Source organism: Vigna umbellata, chromosome 11 (genome assembly GCF_029865625.1).
Source record: "Vigna umbellata cultivar VRB3 chromosome 11, Vumbellata_1.0, whole genome shotgun sequence".
In the NCBI taxonomy this organism is placed as follows: Eukaryota; Viridiplantae; Streptophyta; class Magnoliopsida; order Fabales; family Fabaceae; genus Vigna; species Vigna umbellata.
Window position 1 is genome coordinate 28,322,115 of NC_142175.1, and position 21,739 is coordinate 28,343,853.

Sequence of the window (21,739 nt, forward strand, 5' to 3'; positions counted from 1 at the left end):
ATAATCGATATATAAGATACCCTTTAAGTTGTTAACTTATTGTATATTTTTTAGCACATGCATTATTTTAACAGTTTTGAAATGAAAAGAAATCCACTTGACTACTGATAAATTAATAGTTTTTTTTTTAATTTTTTAATTTAAATTATCAATATATATATTATTCCATTATTAAACAGAGGTATAATGTGATTGAAATAAAAAAAAAATTCTTTTCTAAACGCCTTGTTGATGAACGGAAATGTCAAAGAAATGGAAAGATAATTCCTTTATTAGAAACCATATAGAAATATTTTACAAAATAAGTATAAAACATATATCCTAATGAAAATATTTTTTAAATTTCTTAAAAAGTCTGACTAAAGACATTTGTAGGAATATAAACTAAGTGAATAGTTTTAAAAGACAATTAAAAGTGTAGATAAGTTAAAATGTGTGATTACATTAACAAAATAAATGTATCGGAAAAAGAATTATTGAACATAAAATAGAACATAAGTTATAAAAGCATGGGTTATTATTAAAAGTATATTTATGTGCCTGAACACGGTCAACAAAATTAATTGAACTCACAAAACAATGCATCAGTTTTTTTAAGTTGGTCAATATACATTTATTTTTGTGAGAGTTACCAATTATGAAAGATATTTCTTATCCATTGTTCTTAAATTTAGCAATCTTCTAATGTTATATTATAATACCACTATACAAGCTTTTTGTAATTATGCCAGGTACGTCGAGAAGGAAAAAAAAACATAAAAGTATTTTCTTTAATTAGATTGAACTAATAATTAAAATAAAATGAAAAGATCCAAATGATTTTTTTCTCTTTAAAATTATATTTCCCGTGCTTAATTTTGAAGAAATAAAAAAATAATATTATTAAAATATTTTATTAATATAAGTCTTCAACTAAAAGAGTTATTATTTCACCTCATTATAAATAAGTATATAAATTTATAAATCGCAAAAACTATTATATCCATCTCTTCTGCATATAGAATAATTTGTACTCTCTGATATAAATTATTAATTAAAAAAAGTTGTTAAATATTCTGTAAATAATTCTCTGATCCTAATCTTTTTGTTGATATATATTTCTATCTTAAATTTGAAATTTTTGAAAAATATAGAATAAATAGAAGTTTTGGTAAATAAAAATTATCCATGACAATTAGTTTACTTTTATTAAGTTTGTTACTTTGGGTGTCTAACCTAAATCATTTTAAAAGAACAAATAAAGCTATTCCAAAATATATTTGAGTGCGTGAAATATATTATTTGAGGTTGCCTTTGCGTTACGTGGACCACATATAAGAAGTTTTGTTTGTTCTTTTCAACAACGTATATTCAGATTAGTATGTGTATATATCTATATCTAATATCTATGTGTAAATTCTGCCAAAATACAATATATATATATACATTTAACGTATTATTGTTTAGCTAATTTTAAATTCAAATCACACAGAAATAAAAATTAGAAAATGTATATATTTAGTCAACAACAACCATGCCCTGTTTGTTTTTTGTTTTATTCATCAAATTTTCGTAAATAAGTCATAATATAAAGTTTGTTTCTTTTTTACTTTTAATCAATTTTAACAATTATAGATATAAATTTTAAAATAATTATCTTGAAACTAAACTTTATCATATATAGTAATTCATAATTAAATAATAATGAAAAAATATTCACACTATCAGTATAATTTTGTTGAATTCATAAATTATTTTATTAAATACTTTAAAAATTAAAATAAATTGAATCTTCTACACTTTTTTGTCAATTTCACAAATAGGAAAAAAGTCAAATCCAAAAGATAATACTCTTTTATGTTGTGTGTCACAATTTTTTTAAGGCAACCTTTCGTGTATTTGTGTGTTAGATACAATTCTTAAAAGGCTGCTTCATCTCAACTCATGCAAAAATAAATAGTTATTAAAAATTATCGTTAGATTAATGTAATATGATATCCAATCATTCTCCGTAATATGTATGATAAAAATTATCAGAATTATTTTTAAACTAATAATTTTGATAAATTATTTCTATGAAGCGAATATTTCATAAATTTAATATAAAATCACATTTAGTTCCTTTAAATATAGTAACTTTATCCGCAAAATATATCTCACTTTAAATTAAATTCTTCATTTTTATTTATGATGAAAAAAATATCAAAAGAACCATGTTTATTTTTATGATAAAAATTAGAACAAACTTTGACCAGTTTGAAACTAAATAACAACATTTAACAAAAAAAGTAGCCACATTTAATGATTATTGCCCACTTAAATATTTCTTTTAAAAATTAAAAATATATTAATTGCACATTTAATGGTCTATTGCCAAATTTACAAGATCTTGATTTATTATAGATATGATGTTATCATCAAGAGTGTCCTTGATGAGAGGGAGGCAACATATTAGATTCCAACCAACCTTTCCTATTTTCTCTAAAAGCCTCTTAGAGTGACACGATCCATCCACCTTGATGTGATCATCATCACCCGCCACGATCAAACGGTGCAGATCTAGTCACCCAAGTAGTCTTTAACTTAGACCCCGTATTCAGGGAAAAAATACTCTGTATCTCTCTCTACACTTTGTCCTATATATCATCAGTTTCAAGTGTTTGGCATACCATAGCATGAGTAGTTCTCACCATCAACCATGTCCAACGATCCAAGGTCTCTGAGTTACTCCTTTCTAACTCACTTCAACATGGCGATGGCAGACCCAGAACCTTGGTCGTTCCTCACCCTCGTTTTCCTGTGACTTTTTTCTTTACATCCTCAAACTCACAAACTTTGGGGTGTGTTTCTTTTTGTGTCGGTTTCCTTGTCTTTTGGCTTTCTTGGTTGCAGAAAATGGGCATGGGGGAGAAGAGTCCAAGGAGTTTCCAATTGCACCATCGTGATGGGAAGAAGCAAGAGTTCAGAGGGGTGCCAAAAGGGTGCATGGCAATTAAGGTTGGTCAAGGAGAAGAGCAACAGAGGTTCGTGGTTCCTGTCATGTACATCAACCATCCTCTCTTCATGCAGCTTCTCAAGGAGGCAGAGGAAGAATACGGTTTCGACCAGAAGGGAACCATAACCATCCCTTGCCACGTTGAGGAATTCAGAAACGTCCGGGGTCTGATTGATAGGGACAAGTCCCTTCACCACCACCATGTTGGTTGCTTTGGCTTCTGAATTCGGCTCCTAACCAAGGTTTTAACAAATGGGTTTTGTCCACAGTTTTCTAAATATTCAGAATTCTGAAGAGACTGGTGTGACTTTAATTTAAAACCTTGGTGAAACCATGGAGATAGAATTGATCTTTGGCAACAAATCGGCACTCCTTTAGTTTTTCAATGATTATCTCATGTAAATTTGCTAGCTTTTAGATTTATTTTTGGTAGTGTTTGGTTTTATGTGAAAGAAAGTTCCTTAGATAGGTGAAGGTGAAGACAATAGAATGTTGTTTCTTCCCAATGGTACTTACTTTTTTTCTATATTGCTAGGAATCGTTATGGAAAAAGGAGATGCTTTTCTTTTCTTTTCTATTCTTTTTCTTGTGAAGAATTTTTCACGCGCTGGAATAATTGGTACACCACTCTTTCTGGAAAGAGAAGAAATCGAAAAAGAAGGAATTGACGGTAAGTAGGGCCGAAATTTTGTTTCTTTTCCTCTCTTTTGAGTCACTGAATTCCTCTCACTGTAACACATGGGGTTCCTTTCTTAATTAATCTCTGATTACAAAAAAAAAATCGAGTCTTTCTGTCACTGTAGATGATGGGGCTTGTGAGCTGGGGTTACATTCTTGATTAAGCTCAGATTATCTAAATTACGAAAATCTGTGGTGGTGTGTACCGGTGGCCAATCTCTTTATCTCAATGATTGTCTAATCAATTGGAACTTTTGCACCGTAATTCATTCCAATTAAGTGCTTTCTTTGTAAGAGATGTAATTTATGTTACATAGCAGAAAGGGAAAATGAGGTTTGCATAAAGAAAAATTGAAACAAAAGAATGAGGTGGGTGTGTGGACCATTTCTGTTTTCTGAAATCTGAAAAAAACTGAATCACTGATATCACTCTAGAAAAGAGTGAGAGGTGGCACAGTGTTGAGATTTTCGTTCCATATTTGTTTTTTCCTTCTGACGATGGAAAATTGCATATTTGGTGATTGTTTGGATCATTGCATTGAAGATGGGTAGGTGAAGGAGAAGGACAAACTACCGTGCAGAGAGATAAAAAGGTGTCAGTGGGTGGGTGCATGACTTCCACGTTCGCAAAGGTTGTAGTGTTATTTTATATGCATCATCAAAGGACAGACATTTAATTCGGTTAAGTCTAACCTTTGTAGATTGTACTCCTTCAAGGTTTAAAGGGGAAACAAAAAGATCCAAACAGGAAACACATTTTAGGGTTGGAGTTTATTTTATCTGAAGCTATGGTCCAGGAATATCAAAGTTTTCTCACTATCATCTTTGGCTGTTACTTTCTGAAGTAGTCATTGACTGTTCTATGTACACAACAACACAATCTTAACCCCACACGAATTATTGGCTTTACGGAAAGCAAAGGGATCATGATTTTTCATTATCTCAAAAACAAGAGATTAGTGCTTGATCCAGAATTATTAATTATTTGAACAATTATTTAATAATTTCTCTTGTCACACTTTTGAAAAGAACCACACATTGGGACACAAAATCATACATGGCTGCATTAATTGAATTTCAATGAGTTTTTGTTTGTGTTGAATTGAAACTAATGAAAATTCTATGCTTGAATTCACATGGTCCAAAGAAAAGGATGTTAAGGAGAACATTTATATTTAATGTCAGTAAACAATTTTTATAAAATAACTATTTTGTCAGGTTAATTTTTGCTATGCTTTGAATGTACTTGCTATAGTATTTTTTTAATATAGACTTGTATCTGATTTCTTAAGGTACTTTTGTTGCAAAAAGTAAATTTCATTATCAGGGTTTAATTATAGAAAAAAACTAATAAAGTTCAAGTACAAATTAAAATCGGTGGACTTTTTTTGGATAGAATAGTTATAACTTTTATAAAGTTCAACAAAATATGTATGATATAAAATTATACCAAAATTATAATCAGTAATTGGAAGATAAAAGTCAAAAGGAAAATAATAAATATAATCAATTATATGAAAAAAATTAAAATAAGTATAAAATTAAAATTGTACATTATAATTCACTGTTTCTGTGATTTTATTCTCTTATTTACTTTTATCATTCATGACCTCATATCAACAAAATACTGCACTCTTTGAGGCTTATATACAAAGGATACATTGTGTTTTTGGCTTTTTGTGATTGTTGCTTTCTTTTAGAGGATAATATTTAATGAATAAAAATAATGAGAGATAAAAACAAAATTTAAAAGTTCTAGGTGTGTATATTCATGGTATTTTTCATCCCTTGTTTTGAAAGTATAACAAATCAATCCCTCTTTCAAATTGTGCCTGGTTCATGCTTTCCTTAATAATAAAAAAAGGTGCAAAGAAGAAATAATATTACATTCTTAAATAATGAATCATGATGTTGGGTTGACATCTTATACCATGGTGTTGCTAAATGTTGACGGAATCTAAGCAATATGAGCACTTAGATACAAGGAAGTTACATCAAAATCTCCACTTGTAAATTATTTTATTTTATTTTTCTCCCAAAGCAAAATCTCATGAGAAACAATTGGTTACATTTTCTTAACATTACAAAATCATAAATTCATGAATTTCTTGGAAAATAAAAGGAAGGAAACTTCTTGGAAAAAGTTTTTGCAGGTTCTCTTGGTCAGAGATGAGACAAAATGCTAGTGATTATGGTAGGAAAATATCAATTAATATAATAATGTAAGTTAGAACTTATTGTTTTTTTTATCAGATTCTACTCCAGTACAAAACCACATAATTAAGAAGTAGAAAAATCTCAAATATCACAAAAATATTTTCAAGAAATTCACACCAATAGCATGTATTGTTGTATTTATTTATTTTAAATATCTAGTTAATTATAGTATTATATAAATTGAACTTCATATACCACAAAGAGTGATTCGGTTCTGAATTTCAGTTAGAGCAAATTAAAACATATTTTTTTCAATGCATGTTTTTGAATAATAACACTATAGCTCTCAAACAATATTTTTAAAATATCTAGTTGTTTAATTTTTTTAGTTACATCATCATTTAAAAAGGGCATGTCAGACAAAGGTGTATAAAAGACGAGAGAATATGCATAAAAAAAACTATAAGATTAAAAATGTAAGCCATATTATTTATTTTATTTGCAACTAGTCAACTAGTTGACATTCACATAAATAATGACATGTATAACTATTAAACTAAAGGTTGCAGCTTTGGATATGCATAAAAATCTCATTGTTTCTCTATCATAAGTTTATTCTCTTAATCAAATAAGAATAAAAACACAATCTCAAAGCACAAGTGTCAAATTTAGGGATGGATCAATATTTCCAAAAATTGAATATGAATAATTAAAAAGTGATGGTTTAACAGCAATGTTAATAACCCAAAAGGCGACATCCTCACACTTTCCTTTCACTTGGGTGAAAAGAAACATGGTGGGAAATTAAGGTGTGCATGTCCCTCCACTGAATTTTTCTTTTTGTTTTTGGATTAGTTAGCACAATATTTGTAAGTGGAGTGCACAATATTGAGCACGAATTGGAACCACGAGACACCAACATTGAATTATTTTGTCACAAAATATGTTAGTGGAAACATGTAGTGTAAATGAATTATTATAAGAATTTTCCTTTGACTGCAATGAGACATTATACCATTTCTCCTCTTTCGAAAACCCTTTATCATCATTAAATGTAACTTTTGCTTTGGCTATGAAATTTTTTTTTTTTCTTTTTGTATGCATCGAAGAGGGCAATTTTTATGATATTGACTTTTTAGAATTTAATTTAGCGGTGGATCTTGTCTTGTCTATCTAGGACTGTGTTCCAAGGGTGAATCGCGTGGCACCTAGCAATTTTAAAGATTTATCTGCTGTTTGTTGTGGACAGGACGATGCTTTTAGTAAAGCATGAATATATTTTTTTTAAGAAAACAGATTTTTTTTGGTCTTTTTAAAGAAAAGAAATGATAAATATAAAAGTTAAGTTAAAAAAGAATACTTTTATTAATTTCTTGTCATGTTTAACACGTTGAACATTAGTGTATTAACCTTAGCTAATAAGTCCGAAGTATAGGTACACCTACATTAACCTTTTATGTGTTAAATGCTAAATAAATTTTATAATAAAACAAAAGTACTTCTTTTAAATTCTAAAAACGTTTGATTAAAATTAATAAATATTTTATTAATTTATAAATATATATATATATATATATATATATATACAAATTTACACTATTATTTAATTATAAAATTTTACTAATATAATATTAAATATAAGTACTATAAAAATTGATAATTTAAGGAGAAGAAGTGCACATATCTCATAATAAATAATATATATTTTACAGATTAAATAATTTAATATATCGATTTAATTGATTGTCATCGGTTAGAAAATTAAATTTGATGTTGATAAGATTTAATCAATCATTTAGGTGAATTAAATAAATAGGTAATCATATTAATTATAATTAGGTTATAATTAGGTTAATCTTAATCAGAAATTCATGGAGAAACCTAAAATACAGATTAAATATAATGTTGTTGAAACTCTTACAACGCATTTATTATAATATTAACAATTATATATATAGAATATCGAACTAACTTAAGCATAAAAGTATTTTTAATGAAAAAAGCTAAAAAAGTAAGAAAGATTATTTTAAATAAACACTTGATCATATACATATGAAACACATATATTTATCAATTATGACATATTTCGAATGTTATCTACATAAATTTTTCAATTCAATAAATCATTTTCAAATTAAGATATAAAAAATTTCAACTATATTTCAATGAAATAGAGTAATATGTTATATTCAATGTATTATGGAAGACATCTTTCTTTCCAAATAGTGTAGCCTATCACTTCTTATACAATTTGAAGTACACCTCATGTTAGTTGTTGTTTTTTTACCAATATAAAATTTCATCTTTCAGTTTATGCACAATAAAAATGGGATTAATTGTCAGTATACAATAGTTGAATCAAATCTGGTAATTTTTTTAATTTTTAAATAATCATATAATTTTTTTACATAATCAAAATATTTGTCTTACCTTTAAGTTTGAGGGCAACAACTACCTAACATTATATAGTTTTAATTGAGATAATCATACTCTTCTATAATAATAAATATGTCATTTATATTACTTCTAACTCCTCTTAAGTTTAAACACATTGATATTAATTGTTATTTTATTTGAGTTTATCTAAAAACAATTTTTAACTTATTCATGTCAAAATTGATTATCAATTAACTCATATGTGTATAAAGTTCTTCTTAATATACACTCTCTATCTTAGAATTAATAGTTAATCATAATTAAATATTATATATAGTCTCAATACAAACAATATATTTGATTCAATTATTTTTTTTTACTTCTCTCTACTCTCCTAATGATAGATATTCAAATTTTTATGAAATAGAGTTTAAAAAGATTATTACAAACTTTGACATCTTATCTATGTAGACAAAGTGGGTCACATATTCACTTTGTTGTTCATATATTTATTTCAAATTCTAATTAAAATAATTAAAATTATCTTTCTTCATATGAAGACAGTGTTTCTTCACAATGCTTGTTTACGAAACACTTGAACAAGAAAAAAATGGAGTAAATTCTTAACAGAAAAAACTACTTATTTATATTAAGAATCTAATCAATAAAACTCAAACTTTCTCTAATTATTTTCTTATATCTAACAATAATGTTATTAACATAATATTAAATACAATCTTAAGTTTTTGTTAAGCATTATTTTCTTAATTGATAACTATACCAGTTTTTCATTTTTCAATACATTGTAACTAGTGGTAAAGACTATTTTGTAATTTTTCAAATAATCCCATTCTGTGTATTGTATTGGGATTGATAATTAACATCTAAATTTTCTTTTTTTGGTTTCAAATTGAATTAATCTATAAATCATTTTTAAAATTCACCAAACTGAATTTACATTTGGAGAATGCCTAAGAAAGGAACATAATTCATGTATCGAAGGAGTTAATAACCTTGTAACCTTTACATATAAATTACACAAAAATAGAAAAGCATTTCTAAATCAAATAAATTCTAGTTATTCTATAATTGGCTAAACAAATATGCATAAAGAAAAATTCGAAGAAAGTTTATGAATAGGCAAGATTAATGAATGGGATAAGAATAAAAACAGTGCTCATCATTGACTAAGAGAAACACATGCAACAAACAAACAAACGATGAAAACCAAACAAACACAGTGCACATATATTTTTGTGAGTTGTTGAATGTTCTTAAATCTTGAACACTTTACTTGGACTCAACATCACTATGTTTCTTAATAATTTATATTATTTATGGGAAGATGACGATGAAATACTCAAGGAGCTTACAAATTCAACTAATCTGGTAAAATTGCCAATTCTGACTTTATTATTTGTCTCTTTTGATGTATTCAATTTACTTTACACTTCTTTCTAGAAAACCACAACTATGGATAACTTCGATCGACCACTTCACCATAAAAAGATTCAATAACTATAAAGATTCACAAACTATAACATTATCCAATGAATCAAGATTTTTGTTTAAGAATCTTTATATTTTTTATTGTGAATTTAATATGCATTAATTTTAATACATTAAAAAATAATATATTTAAACTATTAAAATAGTGTATATTAAGTTAGAATTCCAAATGTAAATTTAGTCTCATTGATAAAAATGATAAATTAGAGTACTATATAAAGATGAAAAGTCATGAATTTATTATCTTTAGGTGATTTTAAGTAGAGAATGATATTAATTCTTTATGTAGTTGAACTCCAATTTTATTGATGTTGTATTTCTAATTTTCTCTAACCTAATATGATAAAAGGACAACAATATTAAAATTGAAAAAAAAAATCCTAATTCCTCTCATAACATTTTTTTTATCAAATTTCATAGACGGGATACTATTACTCGTAATATGTGTGCTCATGTTTAAAGAAAAAGTAGTATTGAAGTATTTCACTTTTATTCAACAAGTTCACTCATTTAATAAGATAGATTAACTTTAATAAATCAAGTAATCAACAATTTAAAAAAAAATATACATACATATATGAGGAAAAATAGAATAAAGTTGTTTCAACCATTGACGCAACATGTCTTGGACATTCTTTTAATGGATAGTGATGCATATATTATATTATAACTGTGAATTCACAAAATCTATTCCAATTAACAATATAATTTCTATTATACAATGATCATACTAAAGAAAAACGATGTTAAAACCAAATTTTTAAATTCAATGATAGAAGATATTTTAATAATATACTATATATGATAACAATTTTAATTATTATTTTTATGATAATTGATTTATAAGGAAATACTTTATCGCCCAAATTGTACTCTTATTTGATAAAGAAAAAGTCAACCCCATTATCAAATAAACATTATTTGAGGCAATGACGTTGACCTTACATTTCTCAATTTTTATTTCTCATATGGTTGAAATGAAAACAACCCCTCGCCGCCCAAAAAGAGTAGTGCATATAAATTCAAATCACATTTATAAAAAGCAATTTACTGATAAAAAATATTAATTTGGGCAACCATTTGTCAATTATTATTAATTTTTTTAATAATTTTCAGTCATGAGGGTGGGACTCTCTTGTCGACATGAAATTATTTAATAATTAGGAATGTCATTTCAAAATAATTATACTTAAATGGTAAACTAACATTTTTTAGTGAAAATATACTGTTTTTTTTTTAAATTAGTGACTTCCATTTAAAATCACTTCTATCCGACCAAAATATTAAAAAAACATAATTACGACTGATAAATTTTACCCTCCAAAGTTGATTTATAAAGCAAAAAATCTATCGAAATTTTAAAATGAGCCTATCTATTTTAGTTTATTTTTCTAGAAACATGACATCTTTCGAAATTAACAAGCTAAAGGCAAAATATGATCTTGAAATTTGCCTTTCAAATCAGGAAAACGATTGTTCCTGTGGCAGCATTTTGTTGAACTCTGAATCTTGATAAACAAAAAAATGAGTGATGATTTTCACATAATTCAACTGTAGAATGCTTTTATTTGTCAAATTTGGAATTTTGGATACCAACTTTATCACCTATTTTCTTCTTTTGTTTTTGGCTGTGGAAAAGTTAATAAGGTCTTTGGTTAAGGCAAAGGGACGAACATGTTCATTAGATAACAGAAAGGAAGTTATCTTCTTTTTGCTGTGATGGAAGCTGCCGGTGAAACAGACATGACTTGTGTACAATTTTCAATCACTATAACTATACAAAAAGCAGCAGCCTCTATAAGTTACTATGGTTGGTTCACTTTTTGTTGCAACTAGGTTCAGTGCTCATAATGTTTTCTCTACCACTCAAAACATTCTAGACCATGCTTACCATACAAGAACATCATCTGTTTGCATACTTGCTTGTAACACCTTCACCTATGCCCCTAGAGCTATTCAGTCCACATGTACAAGAAGTTTCTTAGAGCAACTTTATTCTAGGAATGTCTTAATTTAATTTTTTAATTAAATATGTTTTTTGTTTTTAAACTATTATAAAAAATTGTTTCATTCATAAATCAAATTATAAAGTACTTAGTCTTTACACTATATATATGAAAATTATATTAAATATTATTTCTAACAAACAGTACATGGAGTGTTTATTGTGTAACAAGTAGAATCTAGAGGAACTATAATGTAAATTCTTAGAAATGATAGTTTATTATTAGAACCGTGGATTTTAACTTTTATGTCATTACAATATATTTCAATAAAATAACATTCTTATAAAATTGAAATTTTAATCTTATGATGGAATGTTTAGTCCTACAATAGTAAAAATGTTATGTTTAAAATAGATTTGGGTATGCTAATGAAGGACTCAACTTTAAACGAATGCAAATTTGTTTAAACATTTGTTAAGAAGTTAAACTCATAATATATTAAATAGAGGCAGAACTTTATCATAATAAATAATCCTACTTTCGTGCCTTTTAAAAGTTTTTTTTTGAAAAAAATATAATATAATATTTTGTTTACTTTAAAGTATTTAATAAATTGATTTTATTTCATTTGGGCAGTGTTTTGTTGACTTTACTTCAATCACTTGTCGCTTGATTATTCTATTCTTATTAAACCCCTGTAAATTTTTGAATCTGACTTTTCATTACAGATATTGCTTTGACATAATCCTAGTCTCATTCCATCAAGGTATGTTATTCTCATTTTTCTTTCTATTCTATTGCTTTAATTACTTTCTCAAGAGAATTTTATTTTTCCTTGTTATATTGTGCTGCAACAATACTTAGTAAAAAACATGTGCTTTAGGTAGCCATTGCGCCAAGAGTGTGAATGCTTTTTCGTGCTATACTAAAGGATAACAAAAACCAAACCTCGCCAACAGTGACACTTAAGAACCAAACCTCGTCATCATATATCTGCAGAAAATTCTCTTTTCGCTACAACAAGCAAAAGTAACATTTAAATATAAGGATTTTTTTACTTTTGAAAATTTAAGCAATCAAGTTACACAGGCACAAATGTTGAGGCATCTGTTTGTGTTCTTCTTGATAAATAAGACATCAAAACAAATAAAAATACTTTCCTGATAATGACAGTAAATGGCCAATTTGGATATAAATTGCTTTAATTTTGACTATATGTAATATTTTTGAGGCATTCACAGGTTAATGAATATTCATGGGACCAGACCCATATCATTTGCGAAATGGACTAAAGAACAAGCATTTGACATGTAATTGACTTCTGTAACACATTCATTTACACAAATCCTATTTTTTTCAAACATGAAAGAGAAAAGAAAAAAAAGAAAAAATCTCTAAGATCTACTTTTGTTCCCGCATCTTCAAACTATATGTCAAAGGGTCCAATCCAAGACTACCTGTGTCTTGGGTTTGAACTACGGACAGTCACACCATGCAAAAATTTTGTATATCCAAGTAAGTTAAGCTTTCCATCACTATTTCTTATCCAGTCTTTCAGAGTTGAATAAGCTGAAGGCCCAAGATTCAACTCCTGTGGCCATAAACAAAATATAAAAACACATATGAGCATTGCAGAACAACTTACCAATTCATATATATGGTAGAATAAGAAATATTTACTCTGGCCAATTCTTCAACAGATATCAGACGGTTGCCTTCTGCCTCAAAGTGTTCAAATGCAGCTGAGGCAATGTCTTCCCACCTTTCATGTGCTTCCAATTGATATGTGCTGATTGCAGCTGCACAAAATTCTTCAAAGTCCATATTTCTATAGGCAAGTGGCTCCATCTACGCAATGATTCAAGCAAGAAAGTATAAGGTGTTCGATCAAGATGGGGAAATAGTGTGGACTTCAGCACTGATACTAGAAATGGACTGAACAGTTATTTTCTCAATACAACCAAAAGAATAATGGCTCACCGCATTTATGATCTCAACAACCCTTGATTCCCTCATTGCTTCAGTTGCATTCTGTACAAGAGCCTGCAAAGTTTGCTTTGAAGCTGTGAATCAAGGAGATTAATGTATTCTAAATAAAGGACAGGAAAACAACCAAAACCCTTCAAAGTAGGAAAAACACGTTCATTTCCACAATAATATAAACAAGAAAAAGGCAAGCTGTGCTGTGAAAATGACAGTTTTCTAACACCTCTGCGTCCTCCCCGCCAAGCAAAATGAAAAAGTTCACTTTATGAACCATATAAATTCCAAAGGATTTTATTAGGGAAGCAGTATAAAACCATTTTGAAATTGTCAAGGGAGATGAGTCCGTCTCTGTTTGGTCCCAACAATCTGAATTGTGCCATAAGGTAGGGCAATTCATCCTCTGGCAAGGCTTTTGAAAGTGCCTAGACAAAACAAGCCACGTGATTAGTTTAAATACAGGACAGAAAAATATTCAATAGACAATAACCTAATGCCAGAACTGGCAAAAACAATGCTAAACAATGTTTCTTAAAAAGAAGTCCATATATGATACTTTATGTCAAATAGATAAAAACACACCTTGAGTTTCCCAAAAAGGTCTTTTTTATCAACATCACAATTCACAATAGACCATAAACAGCACAATTTTCTTTTCATTTCTTATTTAAAAATAAACATTAAGGTGGCTCACACCACAACCGAAACATCATGATTATATTCATAGTCAATGGGGAAAATATCACCATGAAGGAAAATGCATGTGATATCAATTGAGGAGTGAAGTATTGATAGTAAAATTAGAAGAAAAAAATGCCACAAGCATGCATAAATGCAGCACATACATTCACGAAAGATAGTAGTTAGGTAACAAATATGAAGATTGAAGTAAGCATTCACATAAAGTAAGACACTGAAAGTTAAACTCTGCATAAGTATATTCAAAGAAAATAAACTAAATAATACCTTCACTGCTGCCCGTTTGAGTGGTGTTGCAAGAACATAAGCCTTCACTAGTTTATAAACTAATATATCTAAAGGGAGTGGTCGGCTGTCATCCCTCAACCAAGGATGACCTGCATGTGCAGAAGTATGCAGTAATTAGTTTAACAGAGCAATACTCATTTAATAGATTATTTTTTTATGCTAAATTATAATTTAGGGGGCAATTTACAATTACATTATATTAAAAAGATTAAAAGTTTGTGGGGACAATTGCCCGCAAAGTTTACAAAGTAGATCCTGTTTTCAAACACTTAAATACTCTCAAACATACCAACTTGATGTGGGATTTAGACACTACCACATAATACTCAAGTCCCTGTCAAGATAAGAATCTCATAATGATTAGCACAGAACGATAGAGTTGAACTGATAAGAGAACTTACTTAGAGCTTGGACAGCTGTCATTCTTTTCCTGTAGTCCTTGTTTAGAAGCCGTTTCACGAAATCCTTGGCTTCTGCAGAGGCAGTAGGCCAAGGTAAATCATCAAAGTTAGGATCAGCTCTAAGCACTGCACGAAAAATTCCAGATTCTGTTCGTGCCCAGAAAGGTCGACTTCCACATAATAAGATATAGGCAATAACACCAATACTCCATATATCGGCTTCCAGACTATATGACCGGTGAAGGACCTCAGGTGCAACATAATAAGCACTCCCAACAATGTCATTCAGCCGTTCATCTGTATATCAACACACATGAAGTGAAAAATTAAGAAGGATGGTGTTAAATCCATAAATATTTGACCAAAGAGCATTATGCAGAAGGTAAGCAGCAGCAATGAAGTGTGCATTTCTAGTAGCTAGCTTTTTATTTAATACATTGTTAATAAGAGAGTCTGCTTTGGAAGGAAAAGAAAAAAAAAATATAGAACCACTAATAATTACCTGGACGGATGAAGTCAGATAGACCAAAATCAATAAGCTTCATGTCAGCATCTTCACTTCTCGAAGTGAAGAGGAAATTCTGTAAAAGCAAGTACAACAAAGAATGGACAACATTATTGATACTCTTATTCTTACATACGTAGTCATCATGATACAAAAAACAGACCTAACTGTTATCATTACAAATTATTATGCAGATGAAGATTCAAAGCACAAACCTCAGGTTTAAGGTCACGGTGCACAACACCTTGAAGATGACAAAAAGCAACTACACTTAGAATCTGCAAAACTATAACCTTGGCATCCTCCTCTGAATACTTTCCTCCCCTAATTTGACAGTGAGCATCATTCAATAAGTAAAAAGATTATACTGAGGTCAAAATAAAAAATAAAAGAAAAGGCTAACCTTGACAAAATTCTGTCAAGAAGCTCCCCACCTTCACACAATCTGATAAGAAAGCAAAAAAGGTCATTGTATGATGGAGTTACAGTTCTAAGATGCAAGCCCCCCAACAGTTAAACAAACAAATATTCCTCAACAAAATATATGTCGTGTAGAAACTTAGAAACAAAGTAACATATTACATACATGCAATTGAACTTGTTTAAACCTTGGGAACGGGCAAAAGAATGAACAAAAGAAATGAGAACCAGAAGTGAGAAACTGCATATTAATTGTAGTCCCATCGGCAAAATTATCCGTACATAAACAACAATGCCTTTTATAGTTCAAAGTAACTGCTCATTAACCAAATGTATAACGAAAACAATAATGATTCAGTTCCATAGCAATCTTGACACCAAGTTCTAATTATAGATGATAATGAATCACAAAAACAGAACAGTCGAGCTTTACCCACTATGTGAGGTTGGTTATATGGATCAAAAACTCACCATAAAGTTCTATCATAAATCATACATTAAATGATAATTAATACAACAATAAAAGACATACTCCATAACTATGTACACATTGTTGGCATCTTCAAAAGCATCATGATATTTGACAAGATGTTGATGGCCAGATAGAGCTTTTAATATCTTCACCTCTCTGCGAACATCCTCAATTGCTATTGCAGTTGTCATCTGCTGAATAAATTTTATTAAGACTAGAAATGATATAAAAATGCAAGTGCAAAGAATAACAATTTAATTTTAAGGTGATATAACCTTTGCTTCTTTTTTCTTTTTTAAAATCTAATGAAACTATGAGGGACAAAGGGTGGATTTGAAGATAATATTATGTTGACTCCTTTTTTGGACAAAAATATTGGGTTAGGCACGTGCAAACATGCAATAAACTTCAAATAATCAATTTCCTATATATACAATAATTGAATTATTTGTAAAATATGAGAGCAAGCAGCATAGTGAGAATATATGAACTAGAGAGGCTACTAGGCTATCCATATGGAATGCAGACAACTATCCTGTTTTGAACATTAATATCAGCATTACCTGCTTGACATACATTGAGTTCATTGCTTCTACTTTTATGGTTCTTGACATTCTTTAAAGTGAATTTTCTTGGTTGGCATGTGTGTGCAACACAATTCCAATCATAGACTGTCAGCATGTTTGGACCCATTTTCATATGTGAAAAAATGTGGGTCCACCTTATGCTATTATGTTGTTTTAATGTTAATGTGGATAGGTGATGTAATTCCATATGCTGTATGTATTAAAAAGCATTCCATTTATAGAAAAAAAAAACAGCAAGGTAATAATACTACAAAACTGCAACAAAGTGACTAACCCAACCTCAAATAGGGACAAGGAGAAACATGTTTTAAAACCTAAATGCAACTGGATGAGATTCTAAAACTTGACACTATAAAATGATGGCGCCGTTACCCAAGAGAACGGATTATTGTGATAAATAACACATGACAAAGCCGTTACGCAACAGAATAGAGTATGCGCCAATGCCTCACACATGCAAGACAAATTTAGCTTCCAAAACTGACAGCAAAGTGGCCAACCCAGCCTCAAATAGCGACAAAGAGAAACGCGCTTTTAACACTAAATGCGGATGGAAGTTACAAATATTCTAAAACTGGGCACCATAATAAAATAGCTGTTACCCAAGAGATTGGAGTATTGTATTATGCCAATGCCTCATGCATGTAACAGAATTCTAGCATCCAAAACCGCAGACAAAGTAACTAACCCTACCTCGGATAGCGACAAATAGAAACATTTTGAACACTAAATGCAACCGGTTACAAATATTCGAAAACTTGCAACCATAAAATGACTGCGCCGTTACACAAGAGAACAGTGTACTGTAATAAATATGCCAAGCAATTGTCTCACACACATAAGACATGACTGAGCCTTTAACCAAGACAACATAGTATTGAAATATGACAATGCCTCACACATATAATACAATTATAGCTTCCAAAACCTCCAACAAAGTGGCTAACCCTACCTCAAACGGGACCAAGAGAAACACACTTCTAACTCTAACTGTAACAGGAAGTTATAAATCTTCTAAAACTCAGCATCTTAAAATGACCGAGCCGTTACCCAAGAGATCGGATTATTGTAATATGTCAATGCCTCACGCATGTAAGACAATTCTAGCATCCAAAACCGCCAACAAAGTGACTAACCCTACCTCAAATTGTGACAAAGAGAAACATGTGTTTAACACTAATTGCAACTGGAAGCTACAAATATTCCAAACTCAGCACAATAAAACGACTGGGCCATTGTCCAAGAGAACAGAGTATTGTAATATGCCAATGCCTCACACATGTAAGACAAGTTTAGCTTCCAAAAGTATCAACAATGGCTAGCATCAAACAATATCAAAATGGATAATTATTTCCACAATTAGGTAACGAACACACTCTATATGATTGAATAGAATAAAAGAATAACATAATGGATAGTCATTTCAACAATTAACGAAACAATCAATATGATCAAAACTTCCATTCAACTGCAACAAGGGCAAGCTGCATGCATTTTTACCTTCTTATTAAACAACTTATTCTAGCACACTTAAACAAAGAGACCATCATTTACCACCTAGGTTACACTACCAATTTTCCAAATATCATTGTTACACATACTATACCACACGATATGAAGTAAAAAAACTATTCTCAGTTCAACCATACAAGTTAAGAAATGCCTTGCCATGTAAACTTACAGCTGACAAGGTAAAACCAAGTCAAATGTCATGTCAATTCCAAATACATCCAGTTTTTCTTTTTTCTTTTAAATTTTACAGTTCATTCAGTAAAATCCAAATGACTCTGACCATAGAACGGTGAAGTTAAAATTCTAAATAGAGCTACAAACAAGGAAAACAAGACAATGTCCCAGAACCATGTATTTGTCGGGTAACATTTCCAAGTACAAACTACAAATCTAAAAACCCCAATCCGTAAAAAAACTATGTCAGACAAATTCCCAATTATTCCCTAGTCCCACTTACAGAATCTCGCAGAGCGTTCAATCAAACAACAGAGATCAAACCCCGAATCGTCCAAATCCAAACGCTATCATAATTCATAACAACAAAAATAACACACACAAACAAGACCACACAACGCAATGACCAAAATAACAAAAAATACCACAAAAAAATTGAAACTCAAGTACAACCAACAAACTCAAATATCTAAAAACAAATTAACAAAAAAAATGAAAAGACGTTGGACTGAAATTGTACCTTCGCCTTGGAAATGATCTTAACAGCAACAGGCTGGTCTTTGAGTTCGCCCTTCTTCCCCTTAGCATAACAAGTATGACCAAAATGCCCACGACCCACTTCTTTCCCAATTTCATATTTCGCCCCAAAATTCTTACCATACCCAAAGCTCTTATCCAGCGACTGTTCCGTCGTCACCGCTCCCGCCGCTTCTTCTTCCGGGATCGGCCCCTCTTTCGGTGTCTTCGCGTGCCCGAGCCGCTTTGCCAGCGACGCCCTTATGTGCTTCGCAGGAGACGGCGGCGCGAACGACCGCCGGAAAAATCTCCTCGGCGTGCCTCTGGCCGGGGACGGCGTCACACCGCCACCGTGTGGGTATGGACTGGGCCAGGGACTCGCCCGCGCCGGCGTTCCCTTCACCGGCAGCGGAGAGAGCGGGACGTCAGCGGATCCAGCCACCGCGATAGCGGTGCCAACTGTTGCTCCCTCTGCGGCTGTAGCCTCATTTTCCGGCGTGAGATTGGACTTGCCGTAGCACTGACCCATGTGGACGTCAGCACATCGGAGGGCCTCACGCGGCGGAAAGTGGGGCGAATCTGGTCAGATGAGAAAACGATAAAACGAGGGAATTTGAGTCAGGTAGAGAGAGAATGAGAGAATGGTTTAGAGAGAGAAAGCGAGACAGTGCGCGACAGAGACAGACAGACACCAAGAAAGCATGGACAACGTCTGTTAACAAACAGAGAAAGCCGTGTGTTTGTGCTTGTGTGTGAGTGTCACTGTTGCATAAGGTTTACGGGTTCCGATAATCTACTTCGCGGTGCACGCTGCACTTTTCTGCTACCATGACGTGGCCACTTACTAACACACCCTTTACTACATTTCTTTCACTACTGTTCTTTCATTACTTAAGAACTACTTAATCATAATAAAATAAATATAAAATTCACAAATTTTATAAATTTTGATGAAATTTTATGGTTAGCTATAAGAATAAATTCTGATTGTGTTAATTATTATAAATGTTGCTTTCTTTTCTCTAAAAATTATTATTACATTAATTCGATTGCATAACTAATTTTTTTCAGAAAGTTGGCGTGGCGTGGGTGTGGGGGAATATGTGGTGTTGTGTTTCCTCATGCATGGGATAATTTGTGTTGGGAGTTTTTATTTTGTCTTTAGCTACTTTATTTTTATATTAATGTCTCTTGTAACTTTTGTTGCTGTTATTAGTAATTTTGAAATGTGAAAGCATGCGTTCCATCTTTTAAAGAAAAAAAAAATCAAAGGAAGACTCTTGTTAACTGATATTGGGAAATACTACGGAGATTCTCTTACTTTAATTACTCACTTTACCTAAACTATGCTACACTTATAATCTATGATTCCTTTTATAATTTAAATATCTAATTTATGATTATGTTAATTAATAATTCTATTAAACATTAAAGAAATAATGTTTTAATAGCATAATTATTGAAATATTTTTAAATTGAGTCTATTTAAATGTGAAGTAAATTCAAATTTAAGAGAATATAACCGTTTTATTCTTTAGCTTTCAAATAAAAATTCATAAAAATATCAAACTTAAAAAAGTATATGACGAGGTGGGTGTTTGTGTAGGTCAAGCATCAGTTTCAATACTTTTATAGAATAACAGACAAGAAAATATTTGAAGAATTTACGTTTTTTTTAAAGTGAAGTATTTGTATTTATTAATACAGAAACACACTTGAAATGCAACAATTAGTCTTAACATATACAACAACAAATATATGTTATGAATTTATATATATAAATTTATTAAGGAATGGAGATATTTTTTTTTAGCATCTTTGGCCTCGTCTTTAAGGATAAACATTTTGAAAAACAAAATGCAGTTGCTGAGGAAACTTTCTGTAAGGTCCTGAAAGTTTATGGGCTAGGGACCTATTTTCTGAGACAGTCAGGTCCAAAGGACCAAAGGCACCATGACCTTAGAAGGGGTTTCCTCATTTTCTCAACTCTGAACCAATTTCCAGTTTTCCTTTCTCTTTCTAAAATTCAGTTCCATTTTTCTTCTTCTTGTTCTGACTTCTCTCCACCTTTCCACCACTTTCCACCGTTGAAATTTCAAACAGGTGGTGTTCTTTCGCTCACGAAGTTGAGAGCTTCCATTCTATCCGATTAGATTTTCAATTGGACGGGTAAGTCAAATTCTCCACTCTTCTTGATATTAGGGCATGCAACTTTACTGGTTGCATGGAGCTCATTTTGATTCCCTGTCGATTCTAGTTCTAAGAGCGGTTTTCCATCACCCATTAGGTGGTTGTACGTCACTGTTTGGATTTACGCTGTGAAGGCACTGTTAGGGCACTATAGTTGGTTGTACTGCTCAACTTCAAGGTAAGGGGAGCTAGTTATGTTTTGTTTGAATTATAAGATGTGTATGCTTGATAATTTATGATTAATTACTGTTGAGTTATATTTTGTGGTGAGCATGTTGATTTGCATCTGCTGGATGTGTGGAAGTTGTGTATCTATGGTGTACTGAACCTTGTTTGACTTGGACGAGTGTGT

General features: G+C 30.6%; 2 protein-coding genes across 2 annotated transcripts; one reads left to right on the forward strand and one right to left on the reverse strand.

Moving 5' to 3' along the window:
* The first annotated feature begins 2,599 nt into the window (after nt 1–2,599).
* Nucleotides 2,600–3,551, forward strand: LOC124837001 (SAUR-like auxin-responsive protein family). The gene is made up of 2 exons (XM_088101128.1): nt 2,600–2,754; nt 2,872–3,551. Exon 2 carries the CDS (start codon nt 2,875–2,877, stop codon nt 3,196–3,198), a length of 324 nt encoding a protein of 107 aa, XP_087957254.1. The 5' UTR covers nt 2,600–2,754; nt 2,872–2,874; the 3' UTR covers nt 3,199–3,551.
* A 9,256-nt stretch (nt 3,552–12,807) lies between these two features.
* CRK3 (CDPK-related kinase 3) lies at nt 12,808–19,917 on the reverse strand. Its single transcript, XM_047312272.2, has 11 exons — nt 19,202–19,917; nt 16,469–16,599; nt 15,920–15,961; nt 15,732–15,840; nt 15,514–15,592; nt 15,012–15,308; nt 14,590–14,699; nt 13,941–14,048; nt 13,621–13,683; nt 13,321–13,488; nt 12,808–13,231 (listed from the first exon to the last, which is right to left on the reverse strand). Exons 1-11 carry the CDS (start codon nt 19,724–19,726, stop codon nt 13,094–13,096), a joined length of 1,770 nt encoding a protein of 589 aa, XP_047168228.1. The 5' UTR covers nt 19,727–19,917; the 3' UTR covers nt 12,808–13,093.
* Nucleotides 19,918–21,739: the final 1,822 nt, after the last annotated feature.